The following is a 19,300-nucleotide window of genomic DNA, read 5'->3' as shown; positions in this document are numbered from 1 at the left end:
TTGCTCTCGTGGGTGGACCACCCAGCCTATAGTGTATTTGGATGGCAACTGACGGACTAAGCCAGGGCATTATTCATAGTCTGTGCCAGAGCTCTTGAGGTGGGTCGGCTGTTATGCAAGCCTGAGGAGTCGCTTCTCAAGGAGGGACACCAGAGCTGCTGGCTTCTCTGGCTCCGGGTCACACCCGGGTCTTCTCCATATCGTGCTCCTTCCCAGCACTTCCTCGCATGGCTGAAAACCACAGTCCAGTCTCTACTGGCGCGTGCTGGCTTCCATGCTGAGCCAGCACCACGGCTCCTTACCCTTCACACATACCCATGGCTTTCTCTCTTGCTTCATCTCCAGCAAGGGGTTATTTCCCTCTATGACTGTGTGTTTAAGAGGAGACTAGACTATGACCAGAAATTACACCGCGATGACAGAGAGCATGCCAAAGGCCTTGGACTCCACATTAACGAAGAGGTAAGACAAAGCTGGTGACAGCATCAAAACATGTATGCGTGCGCCCCTGTGTACCCCACGCATGCGTGTGCATGTAAAATATCCACACATGTGCCCCTGTGTATCCATGCATGCGTGTGCATGTAAAATATCCACACATGCGCCCCTGTGTACCCCACACATGCGTGTGCATGTAAAATATCCACACATGCGCCCCTGTGTACCCCACACATGCGTGTGTATGTAAAATATCCACACATGCGCCCCCTGTGTATCCACGCATGCGTGTGCATGGAAAATATCCACACACGCGCCCCTGTGTATCCACGCATGCGTGTGCATGTAAAATATCCACACATGCGCCCCTGTGTATCCACACATGTGTGTGCATGTTAAATATCCACACATGCGCCCCTGTGTACCCCACACATGCGTGTGCATGTAAAATATCCACGCATGCGCCCCTGTGTATCCACGCATGCGTGTGCATGTAAAATATCCACGCATGCGCCCCTGTGTATCCACGCATGTGTGTGCATGTAAAATATCCACACATGCGCCCCTGTGTATCCACGCATGCGTGTGCATGTAAAATATCCACACATGCGCCCCTGTGTACCCCACGCATGCGTGTGCATGTAAAATATCCACACATGCACCCCCTGTGTATCCACGCATGTGTGTGCATGTAAAATATCCACACACGCGCCCCTGTGTATCCATGCATGCGTGTGCATGTAAAAATATCCACACACGCGCCCCTGTGTACCCCACGCATGCGTGTGCATGTAAAATATCCACACATGCACCCCTGTGTATCCACGCATGTGTGTGCATGTAAAATATCCACACATGCGCCCCCTGTGTATCCACGCATGCGTGTGCATGTAAAAATATCCACACATGCACCCCTGTGTATCCACGCATGCGTGTGCATGTAAAATATCCACACATGCAGCCCTGTGTACCCCACGCATGCGTGTGCATGTAAAAATATCCACGCACATGCCCCTGTGTACCCCACGCACGCGTGTGTATGTAAAAATATCCATGCACATGCCCCTGTGTATCCCCGTACCCATTTGAGTATATGTATATAAAGATAGGCAGTGTGCATCCCTGTGTATTCCCAGACACCTATGCATGTGTATACAGAAACATGCATGTATGCATCCCTGTGTATCCTATACACACACAGAAAATGCACAGTGCATCCCTGTGCACCTTGTTACACATATGTACATGTTATATATATGCATGCATGCATCATAAATATGTGTTCATGCATATATACACACATGTGTGCATGTATACATACATGTTTACATGTGGGAATATGTGTGCCCATATGCATGTGTGCTTGTATACTTATATGTACATACATGCATATATACATACATCTGCATGTTCAGACACACTTTGCATATTCATGCATGTGTGTATCATGCATGTACATATGTGTGCATGCATCACCGTGTATGTGAACACATTCATATACATGCATGCATACATTTATGCACTTATGTATGGATGCATGCATTTGTATGCGTGGTCATGTGTAGACACATGCCCGCTCTGTGTAGCTTGTATGGGAGTGCAGGCAGGTATGTGTGCTCACATGTGTTTAGTATGTGTATAGATGTGCCTTGTATGTGTTTAGATGCACCTGTGTGTATGCTCATGTAAGCATCACATGTGTGTGCAAACCCATAGTTAACGTTGCATCCAGCTGCTCTGTGCAACTTGACTCCTCAGCCTTCTTTTACTCTGCAAGAAGCTATAGTCACGTCACCATTGTTGTTCCCGCTAGTTTACAATGACATTGTTGCACTCACTTTTATGGTTGATTCTATAGAATTTAACAATTTAAGGGAACAAAACTAGGATGTCTTTAAAGCAGATAAAACACCTCTCTGCTAACGCCACCAGGCCCCGCCGTCACAGCCTTCCTAGGGACCCCAACCTTCCCCGTATGGAGTTGCACAAGCATCTGTCACTCCCACACGCAGGACAGCTCCCCGTCTATCCTTGCACTGTTTCTGAAAAGGCAGTGATCGTATCGGCGCCTAGGTGGGCACCGGGCAGAAGCAGCTCATGTGTCGGGCTGAGGGGTCATCAGAGTGCTGTTTCTCTCTCGAGTCCTGGGCGGCCCGTCTTCATCCGGCTCAGACCCTTTTGTTGCCGCTTCTTACCTGACGTGATCTTCACAAAGCTTGATCTGAGGATAGCAGGATTTTTATTTATTTATAATTATATATTTATTTATGAGAGAAAAAGGCAGAGAGAGAGAGAGAGCTGGGGGATAGAGAGACAGACAATATGGGTGCACCAGGGGTATCTAGCCACTGCAAACAAACTCTAGACACATGTGCCACCTTGTGCATCTGGCTGACATGAGTATTGGGGAATTGAACCTGGGTCCTTAGGATTCGCAGGCAAGTGCCTTAACTGCTAAGCCATGTCCCCAGCCCTGACGGCAGGAGTTTCAAAGGTCAGGCGATGAAAAAGTAGAGACTATTACACGATTCTTTACATGGAAATTATAAAGGCTTCTGGCGGGATTTTGATTGAACCACTTGATTTTTTTTTTTTTGCCTGTGGCTGTCATTAAGAATGCCAGAGCCAGAGATTTGGCTGAGTGGCAGGATGCCCACTGAGCATGCTTGAGGCCATTGGCTCCAGCCCCAGCACTGAAAAGGACGCCAGCATACCTTACCTCTCAATACTCTTTATTTGCAAAGAAAAGGAAGTGATCAAGTTACACAGAGTTTGAATTTTTTTTTCTGTCATTTTTTTTTTCATGTCAGCAATGCATTCCTGTTGGCAGTGATGTCACTATTTTCCATGGAGAAGAAGGTGGCTTATTTTTATGACTGCCTCCCTTCTACTATGGAGCACGAAGGGGCTAAGACACAAACTCCTGTCCTTCCTTTTAGAGCTGACCTTCAGGGAGAGAGGGGAGGGGAGGGAAGGGGAAAGAGAGAGGACAGAAAAAAACAACCTAATTCTAGGTAGCGATGGGTGACAGGTACAGAAGAAAACCCCTTACAAGACAATGGAAAGGTTGTTTTTTTGTTTTTTTTGTTTTTTTTCTTCCCCAGGGAGAGGAGAGCTCAGCACAGATGTTTGGTGGTAGCTGGAGATTTAGGTCTGAAGCTCCCTTGGCAGAAGCGCGGTGGGTCAGGGAGCAGAGACAATAGGGCACAGGGGACTGGAAGTGGAGAGAGCTCCTCTGGGTGCTGGGGAAGAAAGGCTGATAGAGGTGTGTGTACTCCCAGAGCCAGGGCAGAGAGATGGCCGAGAAGGAATAAAGACTGCGGTCAGGTCGTGACTTGCTTCTCCTCTGAGCCTTGAGGACATGAGAAGGTTCCGAGGGGCTGGGGCCAGCCACACTTGGAGAAGACCCCCCTTTCAGTAGAAGCAGCTTGGGTGGAGCAGGGTGCAGGTGTGGAGCCCCCCTGGGTGGGACCCAGGCTGATGGAGACTTGGCTGGACTGATGCATGCTGAGGATTCTTAGAGGGGACTTTTCATCTTCCCCAGGAAAAGGAAAGGCCTGTCGGAGTGCTGGCATCCTCTGCCTATGGAAAACGCATCCATCAGCCCGTGGAGCCCTTGAACCGAGGCTGTGGCCGTGTGAACCACGTGCAGGCTGACTTCTACAGGAAGAATGACATCCCCAGCATCAAGGAGCCTGGCTTTGGGCACATTGCTCCAGCCTGAGGTGGCCCCGGGGCCCAGGCCCGTTCCAGAAAGGGAGGCTGCTGGGGGAGCGCGGGGCCCGGCCTGGCTTCCCTTCTCACCTCCTGCTGCAGCGACGCACCTTGACCTCGGGAGGGACCTGGCCCCGCGCCTTTGCCCGCGTTAAACATGCCCAGCGGAGGGATTTTCACCTGCACTTGTTTCCGATGCAATGATGCTGACCCACACATTGTATTCTCCCAAATAAAAGGAAAGCAACCTTGGCAGCGGGCTTGGCTTGATTTACTTGCAAAGGCTCTTAGAGAAGGCCACGGGGCAATGTGCAGGCCCCTCTATACACTCAAGAATGTCTCTGCCCATAACACAAACAGCCCTTTGGATTTTCTTTCTCCAAATGGAGATATCAAATGGCCTTTTTGCGCAATTGAAGTCTAGACAGGGTTTGTTTTGCTAGATGTCTGAGCCAATGATAACTGAATTTTCACAGTGGAGAGCCAAAGTCCATATAAGATGGGGCGGTTCACTCTCACTTCTCAAGGCCTGGCATACGGGGCTGGACTTTGGTGCTTAACAGGCCCCTGGGAAATTGTGCCTGCTGTATCTTCCTGTGTGGTCTTAGGCCAAGTGGTTCCATCTATTTGAGCCTGTGTGGTTTCATCCAAAAAGGAGGATTTCCAAACCCAGACGAGTTTGTGGGGAACCATGTGCGATGTAAATACATAGCACCCAACCCCCAAGGGACTGTAGTGACGACTGTCTTTATAGTTTGTGGTGCAGAGGACGGAAGTCAGGGCTGTGTCCACTGTACCACCAAGCTCCACCACCAGCCTAGGACTGTCATTCTAGACACTTCCCACTTTAGGAAGCTGCTTCCAAAACTAAGCTGGAAATGTTTCTTTGCAAGCCGATTTGATACTCACTCAAGGATGAAGGTATCTGTTATATTTTTAAAAATATATTTATTTGAGAGAAAGGGGAGAGAAAGAGAGAGAGAGAGAGAGAAAGAGAGAGAGAGGGAGAGAGAGAGAGGGAACAGGTACACCAGTGAATTCAGCCACTGCAAACAAACTCCAGACACACGCACCCCTTTGTGCATCCGTATCACGTGGGTCCTGGGGAACTGAACCTGGGCCCTTTGGCTTTTGCAGGCAAGCGCCTTAACTGCTAAGCCATCTCTCCAGCCCATCTGCTGTATTTTTAATGAATGGATCCTTTGGAAGAAATCATCTCTCATCTGCTGTGCTTGGATTTTCCTCAGATTAGCCGTTAAGGAGATCTGATTAATTTCCAGCATGCTCCCACAATCACTGGTTTTATTGTTTTAGATTTGCAAGAAGGATTCTCTAAGGATGTTTGATACTGAATTGTTGGCAATTTCAAGGCTGAGTTATTCCTAAGTATTTATTTTTCAAAATTGTTTTTCAGTAGAGGTGCTCTGGGGGACATTATTCCATATTTATATTAGAAAAATACTTAAAGGCGCACATCTTTAATCCCTGTACTCGGGAGGCAGAGGTTGGAAGATTGCCATGAGTTCAAGGCCACCCTGAGGACTATAGTGAATTCCAGGTCAGCCTGGACCAGAGTGAGACCTTGGAAAAAAAAAAAGAGAAAGAAAAATACTTAAAGTATTTTTGCATTAAAGATATTTGTATAAATTACTCTTTATGCATTAATAGATTAAAACCTATAAGTGACTGCAATAAGTTAATATCTAAATTATTTCCATATACTTCAGGTTGAAAAAAAATTTTATTTTTGAGGTAGGGTCTCACTGTGGCACAGGCTGACCTGGAATTCACTATGACGTCTCAGAGTGGCTTCAAACTCACAGCAATCCTTTTACCTCTGCCTCCCAAGTGCTGGGATTAAAGGCGTGCACCACCACGCCTGGCTAAAATATTTATTTAGTTAGTTGAGAGCAAGAAGGAGAGTGAGAGTGAGAGCGAGAGTGAGAGAGAGAGAGAGAGGGAGAATATATGGCACTCTAGTGCCTTCAGCTGCTATAAATGAACTCCAGACACATGTACTACCTTGTGCATCTGTCTTACGTGGGTCCCGGGGAATCAAACCTGGGTCCTTTGGCTTTGTAGGCAAATGCCTTAACTGCTAAGCCATCCCTCCAGCCCTTAAAATATTTTTAGTTATTTATTTGAGGGACAGAAAGAAGAGGCATTAAGACAGTATGGGCATGACAGGGCCTCCTGCCACTGCAAACAAATCCAGATGCATGTGCCACTTTGTGCATCTGCTTTACCTGGGTTTTGCGGAATTAAACCTGGGCTGTTAGGCTTTGCAAGCACGTGCCTATTAACCATGGAAACATCGCTCCAGCTCCTAGCTTCTTTTTTTTTTTTTTTTTTTGGCAAGGTCTCCTAGGTCTCAGGCTGGACTTGAACTCACTGTACAGTCAGGGCTAGCCTGGAATGGCTGATTCTCCTGCCTGCATCTCCTAAGTGCTGGGCCTATAGATGTCTACCACCACGCCAAACATACTGATTAATTTTATAAAACAAGGTATGGGATTGGTCAAGTTTTCAAAAAAAAAAATCTCTCATGTATTAGACAATGAAGGAAAATGAAATGAATTTCTGTTGGACTCCCACCATTTACATTTAAAATAAATCAATAAATGTCTCTTAGAGTTACTGTGCTAAAGAGAAGGCATTCTATTTTTTTAAATTTAATTAATTAATTTACTTGTGAGAGAGAAAGAGGGAGAAAGAATGGGTACTCCAAGGGCTCCAGCCACTGCAAATGAACTCCAGACGAGTGCGTCCTCTTGTGCATCTGGCTAACGTGGGTCCTGGGGAATCGAACCTGGGTCCTTTGGAAGCACAGTGATTGATGCCTTCGGGAAGTCCACTGAGTTAAGGAAGAAAAACCATAATGAGTGAGGACACATCTCAGCCATCTCCGAACTGACACATGAAGGCACTGGAGTATCAGGACACTGCACTCAAGGCTTCACCCCCTCCACACACACACACACAAGAGAGGCTTCCTACAGGCTGAAAGGTGAATGAGAGCTTTGAAGGGATTTTTCCTTGATTAAAAACAAAAACAAAAACAAAAAACAAGCCAGGACACGGAGACACACAGCTCTCCACAAATCCTCCGATTTCCATGTTTTGCTCACGGGGAGGTTTCCCATTGCTCAGACAGAGATCAGGGCTTTGATCAGGAGTGACTGCCTTAGATTTCTTGAAGCAGTTTCCACTGAGTAGCTGTCAGACTTGGAACGAGACCCTCGGCTTCTCTGCTCCAGTCTCCTCACTTATAAACTGTAAAGGGTCTCAAAACTGCGCAGGTAACCTGAATCCCCTGGGGACCTTGTTAGCGCAAGTAGGCTGCTGGGCCAGACCTCTGCTCCCGTGTGTTGCGTCTTCTAGCACTTTCTGTGCTGTTGCTGCTCCTAGGATCCCATGTGGGCGCAGAACTGGGCAAGGTCCACTGTGACAGGGACCTGAGTTGACTGCAAAGTTCTGTTACTTGGTCAGACTGGTGATCTAGTTTTGGATTCGACCCTTTAGGTTTCTTTTCGCTACAAACTTGAGTGCATCGTCTCTGGGGGATTATTTCTCAGCTCATGGTCGATCGCCCAACTGTGTGCATTTTCACCAGGGCAAGTAAACTGTAGATGTGAGTGAGGAAGGATCCAGTGTAAAACCCATGGAAAAATACCAGGAGCCAAAAACAGCCCCCAGATGCAGACAGGCAAACAGCCTTGTGACCCCCAGATGCAGACAGGCAAACAGCCTTGTGACCATAGCTTGACCATTAGCCCCGCCTAATGTACTATAGATAACCCTGTCAGGATGTTTCCGAGAAGAAAAAAAAAAAAAGGGATCCCCACCGACTCCAAGTCTATTAATAAGTAACCAGTAACCAGTGCTGGGACTGAAATCATGCTTCTGCTTCTGTAAACCTGCTTCTGCTCTCCCTAACTCTATAAAAAGAGACCCTTCCCCTTGCCCGGCGCGCTCAGCCTCTCGAAGGACTGGAGTGCCCGCAGGCGCCTGTGCGAACAATAAAGCTGCCTCTTGCCTTTGCATCCAGTGGCTCAGTCTTGGTTCTTGGGCGTGGGTCTCCCACCACGGAAGGTTCCCCCTCCCCCGGGAATCTTACACCAGGAGGCTCTTCTGTTAGCTGGCCTTGCAAATGAAAAATGAGTCCGGGTTGGATTCAGGGAACCCCACATGACCCAGGTTTCAGTTAGGGGAGGAGGAGTGCCCTACTGGCACTTCCTCTTCTTTACCATTTGGAGATTTGCATATGCAAAAGCCAAGTACTTGTGATTTTAGGATCAAAAGGCCTGACTGAAGCAGGAAATTGCAGAAGCCTTGCTACATTCACACTTGGGTAATGAAGGGCAGTTATGAAGGAAGTCTTGGCACATCAGCTAGCAAGAGCTCACTGACGACCTGCCAAGTTCTCTCACAGTCATTAGCTCATTTAATCACAACCAGATCCTGGGGCTTTCAAGGAGGAAAACACACCGAAGAGGAATTAAGTGACATGTTCCAAGGCACCCAGCCAGTCCAAATCAGAGCCAAGAGTCGGAATGCAGACTTGGGCTTCCTCTCCGAGTTCCCACTGATGCGTGCCTCCCGGTAGCCCTTCTGGGTCCTCTGCCTCCTACACATGCCTCCCCCGAACTAAAAAAAGAAAGCAAATTTGCTCAGTCTGTTTGTTGTTTTGCCTTTAAGCATTTGCTAGGCACAGTTGCTCTATTTTTCACCATTTAGAAAAGTGTTCTTTCTTATGCTAATGGGGGCAGTGGGGCTGGGGGGGGGATCAAATAAACCATTAGAGCTAGACTTTACAAGAACACAATTTCCCAGGTCTTCTGTCTTGACGGCTGCATCGGCCTGGGTTCAGGGTCCACTTAAGCCTCCTCAGACAGAGCAGAGAGCCCTCAGCCCGTGCTGGTGATGTGTGGTTTGCACAGCTGGCCCCTGCTAATGCGTAGGCTGGTTGAGTCTTCAAGCCACAGCAAAGCATTATGACAGACAAAAGCCCCGTAGGCAGAGGGGATTCTGTAGTTCATACAGAACTTTTACTGTTAAAATGTTTGTTTTCCCCTAAAAAATATTCCCCAAAGATGGTAAAATTAAAACAAGTCTTTTAGATGCACTGAGCACAGATGCCTTCCCTCTAGCAGTTCTGCCGTTAATTATCAGCACCACAGACTCTCTCCATCCCAGTAATTCAAGCGTACTTTAAAAAAAAATTATTTTTGGGCTGGGGAGATGGCTTAGCGGTTAAGCACTTGCCTGTGAAGCCTAAGGACCCTGGTTCGAGGCTCGGTTCCCCAGGTCCCACGTTAGCCAGATGCACAAGGGGGCGCACGCGTATGGAGTTCGTTTGCAGAGGCTGGAAGCCCTGATACGCCCATATTCTCTCTCTCTCTGTCTTTCTGTGTCTGTCGCTCTCAAATAAATACAAAAAAATATTTTTGTTTATTTTTACTTATTTATTTGAAAGTGACAGACAGAGAGAAAGAGGCAGAGAGAGAGGGAGGGAGAATGGTTGCGCCAGGGCCTCCAGCCATTGCAAAAGAACTCCAGACGCATGTGCCCCTTGCGCATCTGGCTAACGTGGGTCCTGGGGAATTGAGCCTCGAACCAGGGTCCTTAGGCTTCCTAGGCAAGCGCTTTACTGCTAAGCCATCTTTACAGCCCTCAAGGCTATCTTGGTACTAGCTTCTGAGCTGTTTCTGAAACAACTACTCAAAAACAAAAACAAAACAAAAAAAAAAACCAAAGTGCCACTTTGGAGCAAACCACAGGTATGGTGGTTTGATTCTGGTGTGCCCATAAACTTAAGTGTTCTGAATGCTAGGTTCCCAATTGATGGAGATTTGGGAATTGATGTCTCCTGGATGGAGTGTATTGTTGGGGGTGGGCTTATGGGTGTTATAGCCAGTGTCCCCTTGCCAGTGTTTGGCACACTCTTCTGTCGCTGTTGTCCATCTGATGTTGGCCAGGGGTGATGTCCACCCTCTGCTCATGCCATCATTTTCCCTGCCATGTGCAGCTTCCCCCTCAAGCCTATAAGCCAAAATAAACCTCTTTTTTATTTTTTTTCTCACAAGCTCCTCTTGATTAGGTGATTTCTACCAGCAATGCAAACCTGATTGCAACAACAGGAGAAAGAAGAAAAGAAAATGCAGGGCACCATAAACCAAAGTACAGAAAATTTTTAATGAATTAACCTTACAAAAGACAGATGGACTCGAAACAAGAGACGAGTTGGGTACAAAACTGGCCCTAGGCTGTGAGAGCTAGCTCTGGCGTGGGATGGCAACGCACGCTGCCACGAGACATGGCACAGCAAGGCGACACAAGCCTCGGGGTCCAGCTGAGCCCTAAGGATGGCCGCTGGCCACAAGACATGGAGGTGGGTAAGCAGAAACTCCATGGGTGGCAACAAAATCAACGTCTTCACAAATACTGTGTTTGAATAGCCGACGCGTGGAAGCAGTTGCGAGCGACCACGTTTTCCAGAAAAGAACATGCACCCGAAGGTAATATACACCCCCCCCCTAGTTTTATTGCCTTAGAATTTTGTGTTTGCTTAACTTTTCTCCTCTTTGCCAGTTCCTGAAATGCCTTCGCTCTCCGGCACGCTCCTCTCTCCTTTTGCCTGACGAAGCAGAGTGCGAGTGGAGGGCGACCCGGGCACACGCAGACACCCAACGATGCCACCGGGTCAGGGGGCTCGTGAGCAAGGTCCAGCGGAGGGGACGGGGCACGCACATGAAGGCAAGGGACAAACAGCAAGGGTGCGGTACCTCCCGGGAAGCGAGCGACGCTTCAGGACGCCACGTTGCTCTGGGACAGGGACCGCGACATCTCCGTGTTGACAAAGTAGGTCTTCAGGTCCCCCTTGCCTTTCACATTGATGATTCCCCGACACGTGCACGTGTACCCCAGCGTCTGCAGCACGAGGCTGGTCTCCTCGGTGACCTGCACACCACATGAACACACGACACGCTGAGCCCCCGGCTCGGCTGCCATACCTCCCAGGGGGGGCCTCAAACTCACTCTGTGGTCTCAGGGTGGCCTCGAACTCACGGCGATCCTCCAACCTCTGCCTCCCCAGTGCTGGGATTAAAGGTGTGTGCCACCACGCCCCACTTTTTTTTTTTATAGTAATGCTTAATTTAGTGCTGAAATGTGGGAAAATAACTGGAAATAGCCTGAAACTTCACTTCATCTCCAGGATTAAGCTAGAACACTATGATGCCACCACTGTAGACACCATGATGAAACTCTGGATGAATCCTAGGTTACTCAGCCGAGAAAAGAATGAAACCCCTTTCTTCCATTCTTAACCCCATACCCTCCACGGCGATCCACTCCTCCTACCTCTGCCTCCTGAATGCTGGGATTAAAGGCATGCGCCACCATGCCCAGCGTCAACTGATTTTTTGTTTTGTTTTTGTTTCTGGTTTTCAAGGTAGGGTCTCACTCTAGCGCAGGCTGACCTGGAATTCCGTCTGTAGTTTCAGGGTGGCCTTGAACTCATGGTGATCCTCCTACCTCTGCCTCCCAAGTGCTGGGATTTTTTTTTTCAGTGTTTTTATTTATTTGTAATAATAGTGAAATAAAAGACAGAGGCAGAGAGAGGAACGGCATGGCAGGGCCTCTTGCCACTGCAAACAACCTGAGATGCATGTGATGCTCTGTGCATCTGGTTTTATGTGGTGCTGGGGAACTGAGCCTCGGCTGGCAGCTTTGTGTGCAAGCACCTTTGATCGCTGAGCCATCACCCCCCCATCCCGATCACTTTTTTCTTTTTGGATGACAGCCATTCTGAGCTGAGTAAGATGGACTTCAAAGTAGTTCAAGTTGGCATTTTCCTGACGGCTAGAGATGTTGAACACTTTTTAAAAATATTTATTTTAAAAATATTAAAAATTTAAAAATATTACCCATGATGGTTTGAATGTGATAGTTTGAATGTATGCCTCCACAGACCCAGGTGTTTTGTTAAAATTAATCCCCCAACAGACAGATCCCTGCCATGGGGGGGGAGCATGCCACTAGGGACAGAGGCGCTGACCGCAGCACCCATGATCATGCAAGAGACCCTAATTTCACTTAGTGGGTCAAACAAAACAGCAAAACAAAACAAAAGACAACGGATGAAAGTGGGTGGGGATGAAATGGCTTCAGTGGGGTGGAGGGCAGCAACTGGAGGCAGTGGGATTATGTATTAAAGTATCAACATTTTTAAAAATTAAGAAAACATAGCAATACAAATAACATGTGAGTCAGAACTTTGAAAAAAATTAAACCTAGATCTAGACTAAGATTTTAATCATGTGAAATTACGAATTCATGTAGAAAAGAGACTTCTACAATTTAGGCTGCAATATACAAATTGTCATTAATGTCATTTCACAGATTACTAATTAACAGGCTTGTTTTGTTTTAAGCGGTAGGGTCTCACTCTAGCCCCGGCTGAACTGGAATTCACTATGTAGTCTCAGGGTGGCCTCGAACTCACGGCGATCCTCCTACCTCTGCCTCCCGAGTGCTGGGATTAAAGGCGTGCGCCGCCACACCCGGCTCTACCAGGCTTTTAGCATTGATGGGAGAAGACACCAGGACACCAGGAGAAGCAGAACCAGGTCCTGCAGTCACTACATCGCTCAGGCATAGTGCATGCAGAAAGGGCCTAAGAGATTTTGTAACTGTGTTAGCACCCGCAAGATGACACTCAGCTTTGAAGGTTCCCTGGCTTCACTGCATGAACAGGGGACACTAACCAAGGGAGCCCTTCTTTGCACCCCGCTGGATGCTAAGGCCACGAACCCGTGGTGCATACCTATCCTGGGCCCACGGTCAGAGGCAGTAGGGCTTTCCCTGTGGAATGGCTTTCTTCTTGGAGCAAAAGTTGCACAACTTTGCTCAGTCTTGCACGGTCTTGGGTGGAGCCGGCCACACCCTTGTGGGGGACCACAGCTGCAGTCACAGCCCAGCTGCCACCTGGTCTTCTGCTTGGGAGTCAGAGGGCCTCCTGTGAGTGTCATTCTGCCCAGCAGAGACGAGAGGGGCACAGGTGCTGAGGTGGAAAGAGGAGTCTTGGGTGGTGATGGTGTTGTTTTAAGAAAGCCCTAGAAATGCTGCTTTTGGAACCATGTGGGAAACACACGGAGGAACAATCTCCTGCAGCATAACCAGAGAACAGCCAGGCATGGTGGCACACGCCTTTAATGCCAACACGTGGGAGGTGGCTGCAGGAGAATCGCTGTGAGTTCAAGGTCAGCTGGGACTACATAGTGAATCCCAGGTCAGCCTGAGCTACAGCGAGGCCCTACCTGGAAAGCAAAAACCAAACCAAACCAAGCCAACCCAAAACAAAACAAAAGGAAAAAAAAACAAAACCATAACCTTTGGGCTGGAGAGATGACTTAGCAGTTAAACGCTTGCCTGTGAAGCCTAAGGACTCCAATTCAAGGCTCAATTCCCCAGGACCCACGTTAGCCAGATGCACAAGGGAACACTCGGGTCTGGAGTTTGTTTGCAGTGGCTGGAGGCCCTGGTGTGCCCATTTTCTCTCTTTCTCTTTATCTGCCTCTTTCTGTCTGTCGCTGTCAAATAAATAAATAAATAAATAAATAAATAAATAAATAAATAAAAATGAACAAAAACATAACCCTCAGAGAAGATTCTAGGCACGGCTGCCACCAGGGCATCAAGGGGAAACCCACATATTTCCAGTATGTTGATGACATTCCTGTGCCAGGCAGCTGTGGCATGGCTGGGCAGCTATGGATGGCACAGCAGTGTTTAAAACACTTCGTGTTTTGGTGTGGACATTGTCTGGGGACAGTGCAGGGGTGCAGGAGACCACCCTAACAGCAAGGAGCCAGTTTCCTTGGGCTCCATGGTGAGTGGCTGAGAGATTCTTTTTTAAGCAATATTTTTCCTGACCTCTTACTATGGGAATTTTGGACATGAATGAAAAGAAGAGACCACTGGAGCCAGAGTGAACTACGCCCTCTGAAGGAGCGCTGCCCGATGGTGCGTGTCACTGAGAGTCATTTCAGGTCCCAGCCTGCCAGCACCCTCCACTCTCCACAGGCCGAGCTCTCTCCTAGCTCCGCCTCAGTCACAGTGTGGCGATGCTTCCAGTGGTTGATATGGTCTGCATCACATGGTGTTAGGAGGTCTCTAAGAGAAAACAGGACCCTGACTCCTGCAGGGATCCTTGCAGTCCTCTTGTTTTGAGTGTTAATCCCAATTGCAAGGCAAGCTCTACCACCGCATACATCTATCGTGATTTTAGGAGGCGAGGTCACTTAGGAGCCTTAGCCAAGCTGAGGCACAGAGCACAGGGAAAATCATCATGACGTCCAAAGAGGGCTGGAGACATGGCTCAGCAGCTAAAGGCACTTTCTTGTGAAGCCTGCTGGTCTGGGGCTCCGTTCCCCAGTCCCCACGCAAAGCCAGATGCACAAAGTGGTGCATGCATCCAGAGTTGTTTGGCAGTACCAAGAGGCTCTATGGTACCCATGTGCACGCTCTCTCTCCTTATGCATGCAGTGATGTTCATAAACTTTGCCACAGAGCACAAACTCATTTTTCAGTGATATGAATCTATAAGGAGATGTTAAACTGCCTTTAAAAATTATTTATTTATTTGACAGAGAGGGAGAGAGATGGAGGGAGGGAGGGAGGGAGAGGAGGGAGAGGGTGAGGGAGAAGGAGAGGGAGAGAATGGACGTGTCACTGCAAAGGAACTCCAGATGCCTGTGCCTCCTAATGTGGGTTCTGGGGAATTGAACCTGGGTCCTTTGGCTTTGCAGGCAAGTGCCTTAACCGCACAGCCATCCCTCCAGCTCTAAGCCACTGCCTTTTGCAGATGAGGCAAAGAGAAAGTTGAGCAAAGACACACACACACACACACACATACACACACACACTTCCTTCACAGATGGGGAGTTAGTCCCTGGTCAGGCTCCACTGCTGAGCAGGTGTGTGTGTTCTTGTGACTGGTGATCAGCTCACTGATGTGTGCATTCACTTGAAGGCAGATTGTTATTCACTAATTTCTGGTACTGAAACTATAGTTATGAAGAAAAATAAAGACCATAAGTCTAGGTGTCCCAGACTCTTGACAATACCTCCTGTGTTACTGGATGGGTTGGTCCCTCCACGGGGGACATAGAATATCTTGGTGCAACATATTGTGGTGGCACCTTCAGAAAGCTTCCTCAATTTAGAAAAAAAAGTAGGGCTGGAGAGATGGCTTAGAAGTTAAGGCACTTGCCTGCAAAGCCAAAGGATGCAGGTTCGACTCCCCAGGACCCACATAAAGCAGACTCCCAAGGGAGTGCACGCATTTGGAGTTCATTTGCAGAGGCTGGAAGCCCTGGTGCGCCTACTCTCACTCTCTCTCTGTACCTATTTCTTTCTCTCTCTCAAATAAATAAAGTGGTGGTATTTAATCTAATTCTATTGTAGTTAATGACAAAAACATTAAATATATTAGGCTGTGGGATGGAGGATGGGGATAAATAAGAATCTTTAGAGAGCCGGGTGTGGTGGCGCACGCCTTTAATCCCAGCACTCGGGAGGCGGAGGTTAGGAGGATCACTGTGAGTTCAAGGCCACCCTGAGACTACAGAGTGAATTGCAGGTCAGCCTGAGCTAGAGTGGGACCCTACCAAAAAACAAAAAAAAAAAAAAAAGAATCTTTAGGGCCAATTTAAGCAACATTTCCAAATCAGCGGAAAACATTACTTTTGCTGTCTATTTAAACTTACATGTTTATCATTCTACATATACTACTGAAAAGTATAGAAGGATGTAGGCTATAAATTCAGTGCCACAATTTCCTTCGTTGGCTGTTATTCTACTTTGGGCTGGGCTCTCCTTTCTTTCAAATACTGGAAAGAACTTCTGATTCCTCTCCTGCAGACGTAGCACCATTGCAGCTTCCTTCTCAACAGCCCAGGGCTGTTTCTCCTCCATCTGTTAACCGCCTTCTAGTCACCCCCACACAGAGCCCATCTCCTGACGTCACCTAGACGACTGCACACCACCCTTCTTTGGACCTGCTCTCTGCCCCCACACTCACTCTGTGGGCATCTCCCATGTTCCTCAGGAGTGCTTGAGCAAACCCCGGGACTAGCTGGCCTTCTGCTGTATATCCTGAAAAGGTCATCTCCACGTGTGATCCCTGTGCCCACCTCCTGAGCGCCTTCTCCCCATGGACCACAGGAAGTCCTTTGCTATGGTATGACCACACTTGTAGTCACACAGCTTGATTACACGAGCTCCGGTGTACACGAGCCCACGGGCCTGCTCCAGTTGGGGTGTGAGGATTAGTATGTGAACAGATCTAGAAATCGAGTATGTTCGAAAATGGTGAGATCCTGCAAGACAGAACTGCTCTCCAAGTGGCCTCCCATCTTCCCCGCACTTTCTCTTGATTCTGTTCTCTTCCGCCCTCTATCTGCTAAAGAACGGGGATAATTTCAGCATATTTCCTATAACAGAATTCATGCCTACTATCTTTTTCAGCAATCTTACGATTTTCTAGAAAATGATTAGTGGTTTTATAATTAAAGTTACTTGAACCATGGTTGAAACCGACTTAACTAGATATGGGGATATTCGCATGAAATGATTATTTCCCTCCAGTTGTTGCTTTAATTTGGCAGATGTTGTGTTCCCTCCCTTGGGTGGATTCCAGAGCAGTCAGTTCATTTCTTGCTATCAAAAATCCCACACAGGGGCTGGAGAGATGGTTTAGCGGTTAAGCACTTGCCTGCGAAGCCTAATGACCCTGGCTCGAGGCTCAATTCCCCAGGACCCATGTTAGCCAGATGCATAAGGGGGCGCATGCATCCAGAGTTTGTTTGCAGTGGCTGGAGACCCTGGCGTGCCCATTCTTTCTCTCTCTCTCTCTGTCGCTCTCAAATAAATAAATTAAAATTTAAAAATATCCCACACAGGGCTGATTTCGTGCTGCTATTTTCTGTCAGTCTTATTTCCACCTCTCTCATCCTTTCCCAGGCTTCCCTTCCCATGTTTCCTCCAATTCCATACCTCCCTCTTCCCCGGTAGGCAGGGTTGCCTAGGCTTAAGGCTGCAGATCTCTCTCCCTTGCAAAATCCTTTTTTTTTGAGGGGAGAGGAGGGTTCTAGCTCTATTTCAGGCTTTAGGCTGTCACACCGCCAATGTAGGTCACTGCTGGATCAGAGGGTTTGTCTCCACAGGGCCATAGCCTTTATGTTGCTAGAATCTGGTCGGCATTAGTTTTAATAGTTAATACCGAAACTGACATTTCTCCACAAAGATCATTTAAGTAAATCCCAAGGTATTTTTTTTAAAGTTTTGTTTCAATATACTATTATCGCTATTATTATACTTATTGATGATTCCCAAAAGGTCAGACCTGACCAAGGATGGCTGAACGAACCAAGTTACCTGTATCTTGTCCAGGACGCCAGTGCTGTCCATCCTGCTGGCCACGTTGACAGTGTTGCCCCATATGTCATACTGTGGCTTCTGAGCGCCAATGACGCCAGCTATTACAGGCCCATGGTTGATACCTGCAAAACGGCACGGTTGGGTTAGCGACGCTCTAGGTGACGCGGTTTCTTTCTTACATAGGAAAGGTTTAAGTCATGAGTATTAAACACTAACCCAAGCCATGAATCTCTAAAAGCAAGGCACATCATCCTCTCATCTTTAACATCTCCAAATGCTACAGTGCTTAAATTTGTCCCCCTCCCCTTTGTTTGAGGTAGGCTCTCACTCTAGTCCAGCCTGAACTGGAATTCACTATGTAGTCTCAGGGTGGCCTTGAACTCACGGCGATCCTCCTACCAATGCCTCCCAAGTGCTGGGATTAAAGTCGTGTGCCACCACGCCTTTACATGGCAAATATAATAATCTAGCCACTGCAAACAAACTCCAGACACGGGCATCCCCTTGTGCATCTGGCTAACGTGGGTCCTGGAGAAACGAACCAGGATCCTTTGGCTTTGCAGGCAAATGCCTTAACCACTAAGCCATCTCTCCAGCCCCAGAAATACATTTTAGATGTCAAACATGGTTGATGCATCCAGAGTGCCATATGGCTCATCTTCCCACTGCTACATTGTTGGGTTCATTCCAGTGTTTTGTCAACATGACCAGCCCAGGGGAGACCACACAGCTGCTGCCCCATTATCTTTCTTCCCGCTTCATATATATCCACTCTTCTCTCTGTCATGAAGTCCTGTGAGCTGGCGCATGCTGTGTTATGACAGCTTTCTAGGAGAGGAGGCAGAGAGAGGCATTGTCGTGCAGGCAGGGCATGGGGTGCCACTCAAAGCCACACGTGGACTCTGACCCCCTCAACTGTAGCAAGGTGGCCTCTGGGGCTCCCTATCAACTCTTTTCCTTTAGCCCCGTCACCAGCTTCCTGTTCGCTTGGATTTTACGTACCTACAGGTTGCACGTTGCTTTTAGGAACATTCCCACTGGGGAGGGGGTTCATAAATGGAACACACTGGTGGATCCCATCGCCACACTGACTGTCCCTTCATCTGCACTGCGTGTGCACTTAGTCTGCCCAGGCCCATCTTAAAAATAAACATCTGGGCTGGAGAGATGGCTTAGCGGTTAAGGAGTCTGCCTGCAAAGCCAAAGGATCCCGGTTCGACTCTCCAGGACCCACGTAAACCAGATGCACCAGGGGGCGCCCGCGTCTGGAGTTCGTTGGCAGTGGCTGGAGGCCCTGGCGTGCCTGTTCTCTCTCTCCCTCTTTCTCTCTCTCAAGTAAATAAATAAATAGATGGCTTAGCGGTTAAGCACTTGCCTGTGAAGCCTAAGGATCCCGGTTCGAGGCTCGATTCCCCAGGACCCAAGTTAGCCAGATGCACAAGGGGGTACACGCATCTGGAATTTGTTTGCAGTGGCTGAAGGCCCTGGTGCACCCATTCTCTCTCTCTCTCACTCTCTGCCCCTTTCTCTCTCAAACAAATAAATAAAATATATAGAAAACAAATAAAAATAAAACATCTAGTATGTGTCATAAAAAGAGCGATTGGATTCAAATGTGGGGATTTTGTTTTTCATGAGAGGAAATGACTAACTTAACAATGTGCATGTTGGAAAACACAAACAGAAGCAAGGACAGAAGGACCCC

At 47.9% G+C, this 19,300-nt stretch overlaps 2 protein-coding genes across 3 annotated transcripts in view; one reads left to right on the top strand and one right to left on the bottom strand.

Annotated features, from left to right (window-relative positions):
* LOC123456369 (uncharacterized protein C5orf49-like) overlaps window positions 1–4,404 on the top strand; it is a 29,247-nt gene extending 24,843 nt beyond the window's left edge. For both annotated transcript variants that reach the window (XM_045139337.1, XM_045139336.1), the window contains 2 exons: window positions 346–462; window positions 3,983–4,404. In XM_045139337.1, the coding sequence (XP_044995272.1) occupies window positions 346–462; window positions 3,983–4,162 (297 nt within the window). In that variant the 3' untranslated portion in view covers window positions 4,163–4,404. The remainder of the gene's footprint in view (window positions 1–345; window positions 463–3,982) is intronic.
* Window positions 4,405–10,328: 5,924 nt separating this feature from the next.
* The window catches only part of Adcy2 (adenylate cyclase 2), a 494,315-nt gene continuing 485,343 nt past the window's right edge, over window positions 10,329–19,300 (bottom strand). The window contains exons 24-25 of the mRNA XM_045139193.1: window positions 17,593–17,717; window positions 10,329–11,112 (exon numbers count right to left, since the gene is read on the bottom strand). Coding sequence (XP_044995128.1) covers window positions 10,960–11,112; window positions 17,593–17,717 — 278 coding nt within the window. The 3' untranslated portion in view covers window positions 10,329–10,959. The remainder of the gene's footprint in view (window positions 11,113–17,592; window positions 17,718–19,300) is intronic.

Source organism: Jaculus jaculus, chromosome 21 (assembly GCF_020740685.1).
Source record: "Jaculus jaculus isolate mJacJac1 chromosome 21, mJacJac1.mat.Y.cur, whole genome shotgun sequence".
NCBI classification, from domain to species: domain Eukaryota; kingdom Metazoa; phylum Chordata; class Mammalia; order Rodentia; family Dipodidae; genus Jaculus; species Jaculus jaculus.
This window is presented reverse-complemented; position numbering and strand designations above follow the sequence as displayed.